This window comes from Acromyrmex echinatior, chromosome 2, assembly GCF_024713525.1.
Source record: "Acromyrmex echinatior isolate Ae372 chromosome 2, ASM2471352v2, whole genome shotgun sequence".
Taxonomy (NCBI): Eukaryota; Metazoa; Arthropoda; class Insecta; order Hymenoptera; family Formicidae; genus Acromyrmex; species Acromyrmex echinatior.
Window position 1 is genome coordinate 14,309,723 of NC_141853.1, and position 22,218 is coordinate 14,331,940.

Consider the following 22,218-nt stretch of genomic DNA (forward strand, 5'->3'; position numbering starts at 1 on the left):
TTAAAATCACATTTTTAAATAAAAATCGAGTGTTATTTAGTTTCAAACGTATAATACATGTTTACGATATAAATAAATCATAAAATTAGTACTTATATATTATCAATTTTTTATTCTTAATCACTTAAATTTTAACGCAAACTTCCGTGAAATTTATCGTCTTTATAATAGTATTTCGTCGGTGTCTCCGAAAGGTCGTATTCAGAACGCGTTTTTATTGATGAAAGTACGTTTTTAAAATCTAATGTCTCTAAAATTTTATAGTGTGCGTAACTATAGCATGTTAACATTCAGAATGCGCTAACATTGTTGTAAGCGCGTTCTAAATACGTGTTTCTATATAAAACGTGAACATGAGCTATACTCAGTCAGAAATGACAATGGAATTGACATCGATTCCATTGTTATTTCTCACTGGATATAGCTATATATTACGAATATTTCAAGAGGTCGATTATGTATCTTGAAATAAGATAAAAATTATCAAAAGTGAACAAATTTATTAGAATATTCATAATTTAATTCAACACTTAGTAAATTTGCTCACTTTTATAATTTTTACCTCATTCCATGATGCACAATCAACCTCCTGATGAATAACATCAGACATGGATGTACATCATGTCGATCTTTTGATTCTGTTCCTTACTATGTCCATAAAACGTCTTCGATACGCCTATAAAGCAATTACAGTCATATATGTATTCATTCAGTAATGATAACAATAATATTAAAAAATGCATGTATTTTGAAAAAATTCCGTAAAAAGAAATGAATTCATTCTAACAAAGGGATATAAAAATAAACATAGCGCTAGTTAATACAATAATATTTTATTCTTTCTACAGAAGTTTACATGTATTATAGACTAATGACATTTTATTGTATGTAGGAGGAATGTCGATCTTTTTGTAGGTACGGAGCATTTAAATGGACCATCATGTAATTCACATAAATATGTACGATTATATTAATTTGTATACGTTAAACGTGTGAATCTTCACTACTTGATAATTCAGTTGCACAATTAATTGTTATCTATTTTCATAAATTTACCAATAAAAAGTTTCAAATTTATTAACATTTTGTTCTGGATATTATAATCTTAAATTTCAGTTTATATTGGGATTTATATGTATTATGACTAATTTTATTGGCCCATAGTTGCGTAGAATATTATTTACACATAAATATACATGCACGTTGTTGAGTGAGAATTAGATCTATATAATTATATATTAAATTAATCCCAAAAATTTGTGATTATCAAGGATATTTCTGTCTAATATTATCACGCACTTTGAGATAAATATTATATAGAAATTAACCCAATTTTGGACTGAAGCTCCAATCTTCGAAATAATTGATAATAATATAATCATAAATCATTTAGTCTTCTTTCGAATTGAGAATTAAATTAATGCAATACACGTGTGTGTGTGTGTGTGTGTGTGTGTGTGTGTTTGTGTGTGTGTTTTCTAAATATTATGATTCCAATAATGATTTATTTCAATAGTATTTGTCTAGTATATACATATACTTTGACATTCATTTTGTAATTTTCAAGATTATTATAATTATTTCACAGTAAAATAAAATTAACTCTTCCAGTATCGAATTAAATGTACCAAATATTTAAAAATATTTTTTGTTAAATATTATTCTAATTTAGTTTTAAAATAAAGACATGAGAAATGTTTACTTTATTAATTTAAATATGTGTGCACTTGTAGTTCTTTAATTATTTAATTTATTATATATTGTATGATGTAATTGATAAAATTATTTTTTTAATAATATATATTTATTATTATTTTAAATTGATACATCAAAAAGGTAAAATGTAAGATGATTTCTTGAAAGAAATCATTAAACATAATACAATTTATTGATTATAAGGTTCTGGAAGGATTAAAAAAGCAAATGACAGAATTCTCAATCAATCATCTTACTTTTAACACGAAAATGTGACACAGTTTAATGTCATTTTATTCATTCATAGTTGGATTAGAAATTCATTTACAATTATACAGTGAATTAAAATGTCGTACAATCGAAAAAATAATTATAAAAATAATAGAGAAAATTAAACATTAAGTTATCGATAAAATTAACATTTGGGAACAATTTAAAATTGGAATATAATCGTTATATTTATTAATGTCGGAAGAATAATATTGATAAGAAGTTCCTAAAAAATTAAAATGTCGTACAATCGAAAAAATAATTATAAAAGTAATAGAGAAAATTAAACATTAAGTTATCGATAAAATTAACATTTGGGAACAATTTAAATTTGGAATATAATCGTTATATTTGTTAACGTCGGAAGAATAATATCGATAGGAAGTTCCTAAAAAATTATATATTAATCAGAAATATATCAATTCGCGTGTGCGCGATCTCCAGCATTTACATTTACACATCTATAAATATCACTATAAACTGAGGTACATGGTAACTTTGAAGTAAATATAGGTTGTGTGGAAAAAGAAAGATAGAATTTAAAAAACATTATTATATGAAGCAGCGTCTCTTTGATGCAAACACGATCTTTACAATTATAACACACGAGGGTTGAATTTGATTCCAACTTGATGTAACTCTGCGTCTTAAGAATATTATTAATTTTACTGAAGATGGCCAGATTGTGGCCGAAACGTTTAATGTTTTTATTGTAATTGATAATGCAAGAATAATTAAATATCACTAACCACATCTTGTGCTGTGGTTCTTTATGCTCTTTCTTTTCATATATTATAGAATTTAGACTTATACAATTTTATAATGCGCATTAAAAACTACAAGATATATGTATACGCAAAATAAATAATATTGGAAATTAATGTACAAATTATCGTCTTTAATGCGCTAATTAAAAGAAATAAAAGGATCGGAACGAAGAGACGATCCGGAACACAACATTATAATATAAAACCGTATTGATACCTTTTTTTGTGGCCTTAATTTTTATTCGCCACTTTTGAATTCGGATGAACCGTACAATATGATGGAATTACAATCAATGTCATACTTACTCTTATTATAGTTTAGAAACGGGAAGATAGATGTATCCCGTATATACATATACATATATATCACATATCTCTACTTTCAGGATACAGAGTGACATTACTTGTCTTAACTGTTTCGCCGTATTATGTTCTCATGATGCAGCCTGAAATAGTGAATTAAAAATAATGAATTAAAAATGACTCGTGGCTGCAGTAATTGTCATGATTCTTTTGAAACTTTCAGCTCTGATTAGTAACCAATTAGTAGCTCTGATTAGTGAGCTTTACTAATTATCGAATCATAGACCATAGTGCCGTTCGTTACTGCAGCAAAAGTCGCGTCAATCTTTGGAAGATGGGGGTGATTCTCTTCTGTTGTCACTAGAAAAATTAGATAAACCGAGACCGCCGATTTCGTGACTGGACGAGCCCGTCGGAGAATTACTGCTGCTCCTAGCACCGCTCAGAGGCGTCACGTTCGTGCTATCCGCCGGTATCAGACCCTCCTTCATACGCTTCTTTTGCTTCATTCGTCTGTTCTGAAACCAGATCTTCACCTGCGTCTCGTTAAGCTGCAGCGTGGAAGCGATCTCGATACGCCTCGCTCGCGTCAGGTACTTGTTGAAGTGAAATTCTTTCTCCAGTTCGGTGAGCTGTTTATTCGTGAAATTCGTGCGTCCTGTATTGTTGAAGCTACCGGCTATACCAGCCAACGAACCGGCGATGCAGCTCACTGTTCCGCTGGCGGTGCTTCCGTACACGGATGAGTTTGATCCCGCGGCTGCGCCGCCACCAAATTCGATTACGTTAGGATTTGCTTTCGTTGCTGAAACAAATTTATTGTTTTTCTTATAAATAGAATGTCTATGCAGAATAATTATATATTATAGATATAGATGTCATCAAACCAGTTTTAACTGATATATTCTTTAATCAATTTATAATCAATTTTTTCTTCTTTCTCGGAAAAAATAATAGAAAATTATATATATTTTTTATGGAATAAGAGTTTCAATAGTTGTAATAGATAATATTCTCGATTTTCTTTAATTTTAATTGTATTCTGTCGCAGTGTCATTTAGAATATAATTATCAAAATAACCGAAAAAGATTTTCGTTAGCTAAATATTCACCGAATAAAATTTTACTTTTATAGAAATACGTTCACTAACATATAAAATGCAAAATTTTTAATGTCACAAATGTCAATGTGATAAAAATAATATTCTTATTAAACAAGAACGATCGTTCTAATTCGGATGTAGTCTTTTAAGAGTAATAGAAAACGTAACAGACACGAACGTAATATGTGTCGAATCAAGATCAAGTCAAATCCTTTAAGTGACAGTCGTTTACTGGCCATAACAGCTGGTCACTATCCGGGGAGCAGTTTTAGGGAGATGACCTGTACAAAGCTGAAAGAACGGTAGGGTTGAGCCCTAAATCTGGATCAAATTGCATCAGCTGTAGAGCAAACATCCGCTATGTCGTTACGTAAAATTTTTGATTTTTCTGCTCTATGTTTCAGATATGATTAGTAATATTCGGTATTATCTTATAATGTAGACAAATTTTTGCTTCGAAAGATAATGCAATTAAAATATTGAAGGGCAGAAGTGACAGGCTTCGATAGAAGGATGAGGATACATTATGAAAATTAGATTGTTATTTAGACTACGGTATGTAGCAGTCAATTTACTTAATAGCAGGGAACAAAACTGTCAGCCACCGCCTTAAAGTCGCGTCTTCCCTATTATGTACATTTTCCTTCAATGTCTTCAGCTTGGCCCTCTTCGACATTTTTATAATATATTTTTTGTTTGGTCTTAAGAAGTTATAATATTCTGACGTTCTTTATGCATCTGCAAAAATCATTTTACGTATATCGTATGTACCACATATTTATATTTATAAAATGACTTTTCCGAATTTTCTAATATAACCGAAAAGATCCGTCACTTATACTCAGACCCTGAATTTAGCTTGCGGCCATTAAGCTTACGGTTTTCCAAGCCGAATAATAAACTTGGACAAGTTCTATTAGACGTGCACTGCCAGATACAATGAAATGTTTCTCGTTTCTGCGACTCATTCATCAATTTAGCACTTTAACGGAGGACCGACTAGATACGGTGCCGTTGATTTTCTGTACGAATTTTCTTTGGCAACAACGAAGGTGTGTATTTATACAATGTAGAAGAAGAAACTTAGAATTTCCGTAAATTCTTATTAATATATGCATGCAGGAAAGTAGATACTGTTTTTTAAATAAAAGAGATTTATATCTCTCTTTAATAAATAAATAGAAAAAGGATTTGCTGTAGATTTAGAATTTCAAGATAAATGCGATAGAAAATTGAATCTCCGTTACCACAAAGTATTATCGGCAAATTACGCTCGTGCATGTTACGCAGAAATTATATCGCGAGCACGCATCGAGTATTCTTACGTCAACGGTCTCCTTACTCTAAGCTTAACGTTATGTACAGAGAAATTAATGGTCGCAGTTTTTAATCGCAGTTTCAAATAATTGAAAATCATTTGTTGCATAATAAAAAAAATGTGATATCGATTAAGTAAAGAAAATAAAACAGTCGACATGAAGGAAGTTCTTAATAATATTAGCTGATTATGAGTTAAGAGAGGCAGAGAGAGAGAGAGAGAGAGAGAGAGAGAGAGAGAGAGAGAGAGAGAGAGAGAGAGAGAGATTGACATTTTTAATTAGCTTCTATAAGACATGTGAATGTATCCTCAAAGACACATTTTATGAGACACTTTGATTATATTACCATTATAGTGCATTATTTGATAGATTTTTCAAATAAAAGAATTTTTATTATATAAAAAATTATTTAATATCAGACGTCATCTAAATATCTACAGCAATGTAGCAAAATAGAATTTTATGATCGTAGCTGCGAAGTGTTCTCTTTCGATAAATCGTAACAACATCGTTGTCTTTTAAATTCCAGATGATTAAATTATCACAAGACACGATGCGCGTATTTATTTAGGAACTCGGATAGTTGGCGTTGATGCGGATAATCCAGACATTATGTACAAATCAAATACAGCTGGATCCGTGAAATCGGTGCATCAATGTGTTAGTAAAAAAATCATTATGAGTTACGACTAAAAATGTCTTATATAGATAGTTATTTCTATCGCCATTATTTTCGTTTCACAATCTGCGTCTCATCTTAAATCTAGAAAATTCTGTGAATTGTAGTAGGAAAAGCATCAATGCCCGTATCTCTGTCCTCTCTGTAATATAATACACAAGCATCTTGTATTCTGCTATGTTTACTATCACCTTTCCTTACGTCATACTATCCCTATAGCTTTTAGCCTTTGAATAATATTTGAATTGCGTAATGTTTCTTGAAGAGGGAGACTATCGGCACATAATAGTACGTATAAGTGCAGATGATCATCATGGATGATCTTGTACGATCAAGAGATTGACTTCACATAAATAGCTATCACTTTTTTTAAAACGCGAATCGAAAAATTCATATATCTTTGTGTACAATACATTATGTTCATGTAAAAATCATATGACTAGCCGAAATTGTATTCTAATCTATATGATTACGTATGTCAAGAATTTAAGAAACGCAAACAAAATTTTCTGAGCCATCTGATCCATCTAAAATTTTTTCCAGAGATAATATATCTAGCCGCAAGTTTATCATAAAAACTGACAAAACAATTTCGTCGACATAGTTCCTTCTATTCGCAACCCTCTGTCAGTCATGCCCCGACGGTCGCGTTGATTTCAACATTATGATAGGTAATATCCTGAGTCACAGTCGCGTACGAAAAGGCAATGTTGTGTACCATAATACGACGTACGTGTGGAAGGGCTGCGTGCAGCACATTCGACATTCACACTCCGGGTTCCCCTGCGTTTACGTTTAGGTGTGTTTGTGCGTTCATGAGTATGCCCGAAGCACTTCCCGGTGAAATTAGGCTCAGCACGACACCTCGTGAGAGTCGTTGATAAGTTTCGCGCGCTTTCTTCGCAACTCGCCCCCAATTGGCGCAGGTACTGTTGATTGGGATATGAAGAGCTTTTTCACGAAATCCTTCATTCAAATCGCTATGTCGATTTAATAAATTTCCAAATCTTGTCATTTATTTCTATAAATTAATTGCAAAGTTTGACCATTTCATCCTCCATAAATTTAAACTTTAGTGACATTAAAGTTAAAGTAAGAAGAACTATTATTATCGATCCCCATGAAGTGATACATATATTATTAAATTCAATCGAAAATTGTTAACAACTAAACATATGAAGTAGAGTTCATAATATCATAATATCATTGAATAATAACACCCTGCTTGCGACTAAAAGTAACGTGTAAATACTGTCTACGGCAATTGAGCTGCGTGAAGGAAGATTACACAGCCAGCCGTCGGCGGTGCGCGGAAATGAAAATTACCGTGAGGCGAGACACGTGGACAGCGTCGGCGGCGGCGATTCAGGCGGTTGTCGGAGCCCGGCCGAGCGGATCTGTCGGGCCGCGCTCGGACAGGAGTAAGCGGTGGCAGCCAGCGCTGCCAGCGCGTTGAAGGGGATGGCAGGGGGAGGCGGGGGGAGAGGGGGTCAGCCAGAGGAGGGTCAGTTGCTGCCAGGGTTGTGTTGCGGGATCCGGGGTTGCCGGGTTCGGCGGGTGGCAGCCCGGGTGGAAACACGCGAACGATCCTCTGATCCCCTCGCGAGATATCGGGCCACTCACTCACGCGTCCGCCGGCGACCCTTGCGGAGCGGCGCGCAACATGCCCAGCCAGTTGTTCGACTCTACCCACAATCTCTGCCTTCTCTCTCTTTCTCTCTCTCTCTCTCTTTTTCTCTCTTTCTGCTTTTCTCTCTTTCTCTCTCCTGTTCGACTTTCCTTCCTTTTTCTCCTTTAATCGGACATGTCCTCCTTCGTGTTTATCTCGCTTCCTTCCCCGTTTAGCCTATGCGTCTCTCTATCTTCAGCCGAAACTCTCTTCGTACTCTTTTTCTGTTTCTACGTATCTTTATTCCTCTATCGTCTTTCCTTCACTTTCTCTTTCTGTCGTACGTTTTATTCCCTTCACTATGTCGTCTTCTTGGTCTCTCCCAAGTTCAGGGCTGGCGTGCACGTCCAGCGACACCCCGTTTTGTGGTTTAAGTCCCGCAGGATAACTTGATTAGAGATTTTCTGGAGAGTTTACATTTAGCAAGTACTTATTGCATCTGCTGGGATAATTCGAACCTTGCCGGTCAGCGAATTATTGCGTTCGTGCGAGCATAGTCACGAAGCATTTTTGTTCATCAATCGATAAAACGGTACGTAGTGCCTTGTTTATGCACAAGTAATATGTTGCAATATAGCTCGTTGCAGGGAAATTTTTCGTGACTAAAACATCTTTCGTATCAGAAATGTAAATAATATTTGTGTTTCCACGGAATTAATTTAATATCATATATGGTATTTATAAGTCCTACAAATTGTTATGTGAAATAACAAATATGTCTATATCATTTCGCTTTAATTAAAATATAATATGCTATACGTTACAATCTTTTCCTATGTATTTGTTTTTTATGTATTATATAATTAATTAATCATGAATGAATTTGATTACTTAAATGCACACGAAGAGAACGTAAGAAAGTCGACACCATCGAGCTGATGGTGAATTTGAACCTTGCCGTAATGCCGCCCCTGTATATATTCGGTCAGGGCGTCGATAGCGACATGCATATTTTAAGTCAGCCTAAAAGGTGATAGTCTTCGAGGAAGCAGGCTAACGCCGAACGTGGGAAGTAATTTATGAAGTGTGTTCGCGATAAATATTGTTTATTTCATATTTTCTATGAGCAAGAATAGACATGGAGATATATGCTTATCTGATCATTCTTTCTTATTTCATCATTTTTACTGACGGGAACATAAAAAAAGATATTTATTTTCTTAATTATGAAATGTTAAATGTTTTATATAAATATAATAATAATTTATTATTGCCTAAAATATAAATAAATTATTTCTTATATTTAATACATACAGATTACACGATTTTATCGTTAAGATTGAATGATACAAGAACTGCTCTAAGTGTGTGTAATGATAGTATTTAAGAGGGGATTCTTCTATATTACCGACTAAATATAATAATTTTTATATAACAATTACTTTTTTCTCTTTTACATTTAAGAATCTTTTTCCAAGATTAAAATATTAGGTCGGAGAAAAAATTCTGCGATATTTTTTAACTTAAAATTGTATATACAATATTTTCGTTAAAAACGATCAAAATTTAAATTAAAAAAAGAAGTTTTAAAGCTCGAAATCGCTACTTTTGGTTGCTATATTTTTTGAACTTATGTAATTTTTACATATAGAAAACTACGAACTGAAAAAAATGAAAAATTTTCTTTGCACTTTCTAGGTCTGTAGCATGTTAAAAAAATTTAAGTAAATTTTCGACTATCTATCGTGAAAGCTTGAAGCTTTCTCTACAAAATCATTTTTTTTTAAATTCTACAATTTTTTCCGGAGTTACTCGCGGATTAAGTAAAAAGAAATATTCTGACTTTGATTGTTCATAATTGTATTAAAAATCATCATACTGTAAAAAAAAAAACAGATTCTTAAAGCTAAAACGTTGCTCTATTGAGTGATATTTAAAAAAACAAAATATATAAATTTGGGTTAAAAATATGACATTACTTTTCTTTTACCCATTGCGCGATGAAGAACAGTGTAATGTTATTTTTAGCTCAAATTTATATATAATTCTACATTTAAAAAATTAGTGTATCATTTGCGATAGAGCAAAATTTCAGCTTTAAGAATCTTATTTTTTAATTGTGATATGATGATTTTTAACGGAATTATAAGCAATCAAAAATCAGAATGTTCTTTTATTTAATCCGTATGTAACTTTTTTTTGATAACAAAAAGTTATAGGAACATTTTTTAAAATCGAACTTTTAGGAAAAGCTTTCACGTCAGATAATTGAAAATTTTGCGTCAAATATATTCTGTATATAATTTTAAGCTAACAAAATATTACAAAACTTTTCCTCCGATCTAATATACGGATTAATACGTATTTGTGAGGTAGAGTTTATGCTAAAAATGAAAAAAATTGTTTAAATTGTTGAGATCTTCTTTATCATTTCTTACTCCAATATGACGTCAGAATTATTTATCGTAATAACATTTGCTTGATATAAAGACTTTGCAATCTGTACTTACAAAATTGTGGTCCACATACTAATAATAATAGTTTACATGAACAAACAACGTAGAGTTCTTAGAATTTAGTCTAATTAAAATGCTATTGTTCTATGAAAATTTATGCAGGGAATTACTTGTAACGAAGTACAAGTAATTTTTTAAATATTACTTTATTGGTAACTGCGTTACTTTTTTTGTAACTGTAACGTAGTTACAATTTTTTGCTAATGAATTTTACAGGTACGTTTATCGTTACTTTGCACACGATTGGACACGGTTCGATTAGATACAAGCCACTCATAGCGCTTGAGACTAGAAAGCTCCCAGGTACCCGTCCGCTATGATTGGTGGTCGATTTTAAAAAAGTAACGGAAAAGTAATGAAAAGTTACGATAAGTATCTCAATGTAATTTGTTACTTTTAAAAAGTAACTTTCCATTCCCTAAGTTTATGTATTATATGTGCGTGAGATATTGGTGTAGTATTATAGTAAGTATATAAAGATGTGTCGCATTTTTTCAGTAAACAGTGAAGCTCGTCGAAGTTCGAATTTTACTTTAGGATTAAATAATATAATAAATTAAATGATATAAAATCTTACATTTTAATCCTTTATAATATATGATGTAAAAGATTATATATTAGTAAAATGTTAACCCAGCAAACATGATTTGGCATTGTTATATAATTTTTTTGTCATTATATAAGATATCTCTGTTTTATAACAACAAGACAGCTTTATGGCATAAATGAGATATCCTGATATAAATTCGATAATTTCCCTAATAGTACAGATTTCGAAGGGACGTTCCAAAGAACATTCAGAGGATATCTCTATGTCCTAAGAACGTTTGTCAGAACGTTCCTCGAATAAAGTATGCTAATAGGGTTTGTTACATATCTTTGTTATATTTAGCACATACATAATTATGTAAATTGAACGTAATTAAGTTACTTGCATTCTTTGAATGAGACATAACAAATATAATATATATATATATATATATATATATATATATATATTTACATCACTAAGTCATAATGGAAAAAGATGTAAATTATGCTTTGATTACATCTGCAGGAATATATACTGTAGTCTGTAACAGCTATGTCATTAAAATTATGAGATTGTACTTTCCTATAAAATTACATCATTACGATGTAACATAATTCCATAAATTATGTCACTTTTTCACAGTGTTTGAGCATATTTCATTATACTAATTTTGATTTTGCATATTGAGAGAAGTGACTTTGTTATATAAACAAATCAAGGAACAATAAATGCGATAAATTAATAAGAAAACGATTGATTAGTAAGTACTATTACAAATTATTTCTCATTATTCGTCGATATAATGAATAATTAAAATAATCAGTATCACTAGCAAATAGTCTATCCAAAAAATAAGTTAGGTTCTATAAGTTTACTTCTATTATAAATTAGCAATTAGTTAATTATTTTTATGCAATTAGATAATAATATATAAGATAGTTGTGTCGATTTTTGCTTTATAGATATAAAAATATAAAAGATAAGTATTTAACGTAGATAGAGTGCGCAAAGATTTAAATTATGTGTCAAAAAGACATAAACAATGATTGATTAAAGCCGAAATGGATAAAATATTATAAAACAAATAAGTACAATTGGCATATTGACTACCTTCTTTATAAAAGAAGAAAAAGAAGCTAGTATGTCAATTATTAACACAATCAGCTTTGGTGGGAACAAGTAATAAAATAAGCATAATGTGATACACTTTTCGATTGATTCTCAGCCGATCAGCATTTAAACTGCGCGCGGATTGGTGAGGAAATGGACGGGAAACCGAGCTGAAAATCAACCGAAAAGTGTATCGTGTGTCGAGCCCTATTGTAAAATATCAATATAAGTAAGTAACAAATGAATAACAATTTCACATCTGTGATGTCACAATGAGAAATTTTGCATTGCATAAATGTGCATTTCATCTTAATACATGATTTATATCAATTGTTATATATCAATTTCGCCGTTTCGTATTTAAATCATATCACTTATGTAACTACTACGGATAAAATGGAACGACAAATTTGAAAACATTCTGCGCAAATTTATGTAACTTTTGATGTAACTGTTACGATCTAAAAAATTAAGTTCATGTGTACCCATATTACGTTACGAGTTACGTATTTGAGATGTGTTTGTGTTTGCTGAAAAGCATTACAAATATTGCTATATTTATATTTTTCTGTATTGCTAAGGTATTACAATATATCGATAAGCGGAGGTTTTCGAATGAAATTCTCCATTTCTTGACCATGACAAAGATATGGAATTATTACTGCCATGTTACGAGGGGACGTTCGTTTGTCTCGTTTTTCTCTGCGCGGTATTGCCAATCCCGCTATTGAGTATAGAGAGAAGAAATCGAGTTTAGTATGATAGATTGGGCGGGTTGACAGCATCACGACGGTCTTTCCATCTCCTGTCTCGCTCCAATCTTGACTAAGGGTGGTTCGGGCGCGTCCCTATAGAGACCCTCTATTCTAGACCCTCTGAAGCATGTTATGGAAGCAGGGAAGGAAAAAGGAGCGCTATTGTAAGTCCTCGGCCAACCAAAAAAGTTAACCAACCAAAATCTAGCGAAATCGCCCCACTGCTCCGCTCCGCCCATCTCGTTATTTTCTTCGAATTTTTTCGTTGTAACGTATTCGTTGCGTGCTATATTTTCTGAATCAGCGCTCTAAATGTAATTGCATTTAATTAATTGTATCACACGTAAAAATAATTTCCATTTTTCACCGTGATCATGCACAGTTATTATATAATCTGATGATCTTATATATCCTATTATTTATTTAAGTATTAGTTTGATTACTTATCTTCTAAAGTATTTTCACAATATAATATTTTATAAAGAATGTATTAAATGAACATTTACCAAGAAATGTTCAATATGTTTAAATGTTCTTCGCTTATTTGTGTTATAATACTTTGTATTGGTATTCATTGTTTATTATATTAAATTAAAATACGTATATAGAGAAAGTTACCACGAAAAAATTTCTAGACTGTATCCTAAAAATTTTCAAGTGTAAATAATGTAACTACTACAAATATTATGTTTTTGATAAAAACGTGGTAAGAGATTTGTCGAAGAAAATTGAATTGTACGCAGTATCAAAAATATCAAGATGTAACAGCAGCAATAAAAACGAAAGGGGTTAAACGAGGGTGACAAAGTTTCATTTCGGTTTGCATGCTTTGCTGCAATAAACGTCAGTCCCTTTAGTGCCTGCGATGGCGTTATTAATTCGATTATAATGAGCTATTAAGTGAAACGCTGGTAATTCCGACAAGCTTCATCAAACGACTAAGCTCACACTCACTCTCTGAGTTAGAAGATTGCGGGGAGTATCAGGGCCGTTAAGCAAATTAGTGTGAAGTTGGGGGAACTCTATTCCGGTCTTTTTAAGCCTTATTTTCAATGAACCACGCTACGTCACTTTCATGACCATCAATTTGACAGTAATAGTTACTCCTGGAAAAGTTCGTTTTTCAAGATATGTTAATAAAATAATAATCGATACGCATACATATACATATACATATACATATTACATATAAGATAACCATGCCCTATACAGTAAAAAACATTTTGTATTTGTGTTTATAAACAATCCACTCAAATCCTTGTTAATATTTTGTGTTGAATTTTTTAATATATTCGAGCGTTAATTTTACATAATGTGATTATGTTATTTAAATAGTTTATGTTAAATTGATTTCAATATTTCTTAGTATCAAAGTACATAAATTATGAGTAAATAAATAAATAATATAAAAATAATGTATTTTAAAAAGTAAATTTTAAGATGAATAAATAAAATATGTGTTAATTTAATATTATAAATGTTGATTTATTACTGAAAAAAATATGTTTCCACGATATATTTACAAATCGTATCAGTATTATTTTTTTGAGTTTATCTTCTTAAATGATATTTGTATTACCTTCTAACATATTCATGCATTTTGTGTTAATTAACACATAGATTTGAGTCTGTTTGAAACACGTAAAATGTGTTATAACGGCAGTAGTATGCTCTACTGTAATTACATGGTAAATTCAACAGATAGCACTAGTAAATTGTGCAGGTTGTTTGTCTGACTCGATTGTATCAGTTTAATTATTGCTCAGTTTGTTTATTCTGTTATTGTCAGTAAAGCAAAATGTAGAACGTCGTAATCATGATGTAATATTTCGTAAATAATTGCTTTCTCTGTCAAAAGATGGTTATTAATTTCTGTAATTTATTTTATTGTATTTCTGTATTTATATTTTACAATACTATATTTAGTTTATATTTTCGTCATAACGTTTTGTTTATAACCAAAGAGAGAAGAAGTTTTTGTACGATAGAACCAATATTGCAGATCATGGAATGCTCTAATTTATTTGCTAAATATCATGAAAATAAGTAGATCAGTAAATAAGTAGATAAATCAATAATTTGGAAGTTCTTTGTGTATTCTAATGTGTCAATAAATGTTCAATTTAATAATAAACTTATATTCTTTATACATAAAAATAACATTGGATAAAAATAAAAATAAAACATAAAAGTAACTTTATTTTTTATTTTTCTAATATTATTTTACAGAAAAGAGGGGAACTTATATAATTTTATCTAAGTGTCTAATATATGTATCCAATATGATCTAAAGGTACTTTTTCTTAAAATCTTCATTGTGCACTCATATAAATATTTGAAAACATTTTACTTCCTTTTAATATTCAGAAATATTTCCTTTTTTAAATCCAACCATTAGTTTTAAATTTTGTACTTATAAAAAAAATTAGAAAAAATCATAAAGTTTAGGTAGGCCATATCTGGTTTTAGTTATAATTTTTAATAATCAATGATAGTTAAAAAGCCTACTGAGAGCCGACGCTAGTTGTAGTTGCGAATTATAATTTTATTTCCCAATACATACATATAATAGACGCGCGTTTTGGATCCTCCTCCTATAATTTTTAAATTAAGATATCGAATTCCTTGTAGACATATTTATTGCCCAATTTCAAATTGATTTATTTGTAATGAAATTATTTACAAATCAAACTTTTTTATATCACAAGCAAATAAGACTTAAGTTTTAGTAGATTAATTTATAGTTTATAATTTAATTTAATTACATTATGAAATTAAATGTTTGTATACTTATATTTTCTGTACATACTTTATTTAAATAATAAAAGATTAGCTAAAAATATTAATTAGATTATTGCAATTCGCAAATCCATATTATGTAGTACATTATTCTAATCTGTATAGTATCCATATTATATAATATCTTATTGTTGATATAGTATTGGCTACACAAATTATGGATAATAAGAATATTCAAATTGCAATATATAAGAAAATATAAATAAATGTATTTTTTTTAGCAATACATTTGACATTAGAATACATTTATCATAAATATACCTACTTATTTAATGAATTATCTTATCATTATTAAAAATTAATCTGATAATTTGAGTGTAAGATGGGTTTATTTAGATAAGTCTTATCATAATCTTAAAAAATGGTCTATTATTATTGTATAATAAAATCCAGAGGTACATTTATACACATGTGATCGTGATAAAATGCATGTTCCCGATATTTAAAAATACATTTGCACTGTATTTTTACTTTACTAATTCTCTTATTTTATAAAATATATGAAAAACATTATTAGAAAAGTTTTTTGTTAGTTGATCATTAAATAATTTTATAATCTTTTTGTAATAAATTTTATTTAAAGATTCTTATAAAAATTTATTTTTTATTTTTAGAATATATTAGATATAATATAAATTCTTAGATAATTAGAATATTAGATATATAAATTTCTAGATATATATTTATCAAAAGACAGCAAAATATAATTAAATAAAAGCATACTATTTCATTTTATTATAAACGAATTGTAATTAAAATTAATATAATGATTAAAGTAAAAATATATCATAGCTTATATATAGTAAAAAGAATGCAATTTATACTAGAATATATAATAATAAACACATTTTGGACTATTTATGTTTATTAATATTTAGTTGATGCATGATAAAGATAGAAAGGCATTTTTCAATATCATTTTTTATTACTTACTTTGTGTGTCTAATCTTATCAATTGAGTTTACAATAGTCTCATAGGCGTAAATTAAAATAAAATTATAAGGTAAGGTATATCATACGTGCTGATAAGTTTTCGTTTCAAATATTTTGGAAAATATTATTTATTTCAGAATTCACGTACATAATAGGTATGATTCCAAATGATAATTTGGATTTCTGTTTTTATAAACTCATTCTCATTTACTATTCGTTTATTATGATTGTTTTTACAATAAATGTAATTACGTTTTACATTATATTATTATTATTAGTAACAAATTTAAGTATAAGTTTTAAAAACGGCTGAAATAATATTGTGTAATAAACTTAATTCATTTTAAATTTTATAAATTTAATTTAATTTGGAGTTAAAAAACTAGTTAAGACCAAAGATTTATGTGAACATTATCCGTTAAAGATAAGATAAAAGAAAATCAATAAGAAATACGGCAAATTGCAGACTAATGACATTAAGTTCTCATAAGACCGTATTATTGGATAGTGCGCGTATGATTAATGATTATGGCAAGCCGAGATTACATGTCGCACTTTATTAATTCTCATACATACAGATTGTTTGAAAGTCACTGACTTGGCGATTACGGAATAGCATGTCACATTCTGTCTTTGACAAACTGTCCACCTTGTTTGACAATCTTAATTGAAGACCATCTATGTAAAAATTGTTGATCTTTTATCAAATGTTACTTTACAAAATAATAACTTTACTGAATTTATATAAAGTATTTTACTTACTTTTATTAGTATCTTACTTTAATGAGAATCAATTGGGTCAAATTATGACTTTCAGGAACTGAGATTGTTTCGTTAGTAATCAACAAATAAATATTATCTATAAACTTTTATAAAAATTTTTTTGTATTAAAAAATAAATAATAAAACAATTTTAAATATTTCATAAAAATGTAATATTAATTAGATATAAAATGCACATAAAATATTCATAATGATGAACATGTAAATAGCAATAACGTACTTTTTCTGTGAAATTTACGGGAAAAAATTTGTATTAATAATATCAGTTAGAAAACATACTAATAATTTTCAAATTTTTAATATTCTTAATATATATATATATATATATATATATATTTGTCGCAGAAATAATTGAATTAAATTGAATTACTGTGGTTATATATAATTTCAAAAATAAACAGTGGCGCACGATCCGGCAATGATAGCTTCTCAAATAACGGGACCATGAAAGATAAAATAGCCATGATTCTGCATCTTCATATACCAATCTATGAACAAGCAATCAAGCTGAACGAGGTTTAACGAATGGCTACTGGATCGCGCCCACAGAATACCTAATTTCACGCTAGTTTGCTCACTGTACATAGGCGTCGACTCGACCGGAAATTTAAATCAAGTGTGGATAGTGGCCACTTACCGACTGGCTTGGGTACATTTCTCTTGACCTGCATCCACTTGTACGTGGGTACTTGCGCCTGTTGTTGTTGCTGCTGATGTTGTTGCGAATGATGCGCATGCGAATGTTGTTGTTGATGATGATGTCCGTGCTGATGAGGATGTTGAAGGTGACTGGATTGTTGCAAAATGTGATAGGTAGTTGTGTCCGAGTTCTCTTCTTTATAATGTGCCGACGGATGCGTGGAAAACTCGCTCTGTTGAATCTGAGTTTGATAATGCAAAGATTCGTCCGAGGAGGGTAGTTGATGAAGATAATTCGAAGTTCCACCAACTGTTATTGGATAATCGGGTTCATGGTGATGATGATGATGGTGATGACTAGAAGATTGATGATGGAGTTGTTGATCGTGCTCCGTTCTTGGATGACTAGTTGGGGGTACCGTAGTTTGATGCAAGCTGCTACTACTGGGTGGATGATGGTGATGATGATGATGATGAGAATCTTCTCTGTAAGGAGGCTGTTGAACGTGGTAACTTTGATGCGGATCCACCGAGGCTACTGCGTGCTGCTGCTGATTTGGATACGATGAGGATGACGCGTAATCCAGATTGGTGTAGCTCAGACCATTCTCCGAAGAAATTATCGCCGTAGTGGAGCCATTCTCGTGGAGAACGGCACCCGTCGGAGAGTAGAAGCCTTGAGGCGGCGTACTGGACGATGTGCCCGAATCGGCGGTCAAGAAACTCTCGGAAGACGATGAAGAATATGGCGCCACTGCAGTCTGGGGGTAGTAATGAGTTGGAGCTACCTCTGGGGAAGGAGGCACAGACACGTGACCACCGACGGATGAAGGCTGGTGGTGGTGATGATGATGATGATTTCCTTGACCCGAGAACACATAGTTAGGATATGAGTCAGGTTTGCCATAGGTCCCGTACATGCCCATGTCCATCATCATCATCCTCGTAACGGAGAGACGAATCAATTGACCACCCACTGTTTCGACAACTCCAATGTGTACTGTCCAAATGGAAAGAAGAGAAATGATTTACATCATGACTAAAATTGGCCACTGTTTTCTCAATTGTTTATTTCAACATTGTATATAAAAATTTACAATCTTTTAATTTTACACAAATACCACAGAAGAGTAAACATTTAAATTTGTCTTATTAAACACATTTATGATAAGCACAAAATTAACTAGTACTTGGCAAGATATCGAAATCGCGAAAGTCTCAAATAAATCAATAAATGTCCATGTCGGGTTGCACAAAATCACAGATGCAACTAAATATTAAATCTTTAAGTTGTCACAAGTGCGCACCAAAATCACACAGAAAATATATAATAGCTTGATAAAACTTTATAGCAAATATTCAAGATTTTAATTTGATACGTCCTGAAAGTGAGTAATTAAAGTGAGTAGTTAACTGTTCTCTTCCGAGAACAGTTAACGATACCAATTCGCGAGCACTATGAAACATTAACCGTCATCCACAAAAATAATCCGTGATTCCGTGCAGACACTCGTGCAGTCGATCCGTCCAACATGGGCCGTTGGAGTGGACTGGTGAGGTGGACTAGCGTAGCGGAAAGCTGCACACAGGTGAGACTGACCCGCAGTGGTCTGGCGTGTTTAAGTTTTCCTTCTCTTTCTCGCTTGGGCGTATCACCCAGCCGTAGAGTGGAGGTATTGCGCTGCGTGAGGTTAGTTCCAGGGGGAGTCTCCATTATTGGTGGGCGGTACTTAGATGTAGTCACGTGATGGAGATTGGGCGGTGCCAGCCAATCGCGAATGAGTCTGCGCGCCCCGAGTCCACTGCTTCATGATGGATCACCAGTGTGAATTTTATTTTTCGTTCCTTCTTTTTATCTGGCACGCTGCAGTTGACACTTATCGTCGCTGGTAGGAGTCGGGTATTATATCTCGGTACCCACCTTCTATGCTATCCGGACGCAAGCAACCTCCGCCTTTCCATCCCCTGGATAGGTTGTTTTGTGCCTTCTGCCTTTTTTCTTTCCACGCTCTTGATGGCTCTTTCTATGTACTTGCGTGTCTTGCTCGCCTCGAGATATCAAGGTACAAACATCCTCTGCGTTTTTATTATAACTGGATAGTTTAATTATTATAGTTGATCTACTGTACACACACATAAATCCTATTTTATATTAAATACTTTAAAATGCCGAGAACTAGTTAACTGATAGTTAATTTTGTATTATCTTACAAATTCTATTAAATGAATTTTTAATAAGAGAAAAACAAAAATATACATTATAAATGTGAAACAAATAAAGTACATCTCTGTAGATAATTTTTGTGTTGACTTATAATGTCTAAAAAAAAGCGAAGACAGATAATTTAATTTGGTAGCTGCAATGTCACGCTAATAAATAAGAAAGAGATATTTTGGTCACACAGGCGGGCGACGCACGAAACAATTTGTGACTCTTCAGACTGCTAGGATATTCATCATCCTCACGTCGTCGAAACCCTGACATGACAATACACTACTTCTAAAGATATAGCGAAGGACTAGATCACATTCGACGCTACATCTCTAAAAAACTTTTTTAAAATTTATAAAGAATTAATTTTAAGTATTTCAAGTATTTCTCTTTATTGCTTGAAACACTTAATTTTTATTAATTTATTATTTTAAAAAATATAAAATTTTATATCTATTCAATTGAGAATTAAACTGTTTATTAAATATAAAATTACAATTATCTTTAAAACAGTTAAAACACCAAAGAACATGATTTAATAGTTTGTAATTGCATATAATTTTATATAATTATTAGAAATATTTCTAAATAGTACTTTTCTATAAACTTAACATACGCGCTCATAAAGATTTTATTTTTTTATTACGTTATTATACTTTACTGACTTTTCAATAAACTTAGAGCCTTTTTTTATAAGTATACAAGATTTTGCAAATTAAATTTAAGAAAGATGAAATATGTATAACACAAAATAGATTATAGTTTCTTATTTCAATAAAGTCTGAAAACTCCTCTCTCTCTCTCTCTCTCTCTCTCTCTCTCTCTCTCTTTCTCTCTCTCAAACTAAAAGTTAAAAATATACAAAGCATTCTCTTCTAATGCAATTTAACAGATGATATCTTTTTATTAAAATTATTATTATAAACTTATTTATTTAAATTTTGTTCTCAATTTTCTTATGTTTATAGAAAATATGATTATATGTATGTGATGATACGATCCAATTAAATAGCTACTTTATTTTATATACTTACTTTCATTACATTTTATATGCTATATTTATTTTATATATTATTAATATAATACTTAAAGTTTAATTAGTGCTATAAATAATAATAAGCTTCTTAATAACGATAGTTAAGAATAAATATAACTCTAAAGGATCGTATATTAAGGCTGTACGTATAACGCAATAAAAAGAAACCGAATAATATTATACAATAAAATTTAATGTATTATTAAGGGACTGCTGTAGTTACTAATAATCACGATATTATATTAAATAAGTTAACTGTAGGAGAAACATCATTTCTAATTATTTCTTATTATTTAACAGATGAGTTGTGAACATTTTTGGCAATAAGGGGATCCGAGAAAAGTGACAAGAGCTCGCTCGTCCGAAGGACGCGTGACGGCCCATGGGATATCTCTTACCCCATGCGAGAGCACAGTGACAGGATGACACATTCCACCGTGAGAGTTTTAGAAGCATGGTCCCGTATCAGCAGTTCAGTCAGAAGAGCTTATATCGAGGGCGCCACCTGCGGCCACCCGCGACATCCGTCCTGTTCCGTACATCAGACCAGGGAATCTTCATCTTGATCGAGCCGCAGTGACGTTTGATAGTTCTGATTCTTGCTGTCGGCTAATCTTTTTCACTTGGACGCGCAGTTACATACCTTATCTTTATCGCAATATGTGTAATTCAGATTTTTCATACATTTTAATCTTTGAGTTTAAATATCTCATTTTTGTACAGTTAAAATTAATATTGTTGGTATACATATAATATCTTAATATCGTTAACAATAAACGGTTTATGCTTAGGACAAGTTTAAAGTTTCTTAAGAAATACGTTTTGTATGTATGTGTGTGTGTGTGTGTGTGTGTGTGTATTATTTTATAATATACTATTACTATATATCAGTAATTCATTTTGATAGTAAAATTAAAGTTAAATTAAAGTTAAAAATTGAAATGTACTTAAAAATCAATTAATAATAAGGTTTTTAATATTTTAAGGTGTTTAATATTTCTTACACACAATTATATGATTTTCTCGTGCCGAAACTTTTAGATAATGAACTTATCAAAACATTTAAGTAGCGAATCTTAATTTAATGTAAAGTTAATAATAATTAGTATCTTGTCTATGAAGGTTTCTACCGTTATTAGAGAAATATGGCAGAGAAAT

The 22,218-nt window shown here is 31.0% G+C and overlaps 1 protein-coding gene across 1 annotated transcript; it reads right to left on the minus strand.

Moving 5' to 3' along the window:
* Positions 1 to 1,986: 1,986 nt before the first annotated feature.
* On the minus strand, positions 1,987 to 19,406 carry LOC105146728 (uncharacterized). Its single transcript, XM_011057176.2, has 2 exons — positions 17,811 to 19,406; positions 1,987 to 3,840 (listed from the first exon to the last, which is right to left on the minus strand). Exons 1-2 carry the CDS (start codon positions 18,751 to 18,753, stop codon positions 3,356 to 3,358), a joined length of 1,428 nt encoding a protein of 475 aa, XP_011055478.1. The 5' UTR covers positions 18,754 to 19,406; the 3' UTR covers positions 1,987 to 3,355.
* Positions 19,407 to 22,218: the final 2,812 nt, after the last annotated feature.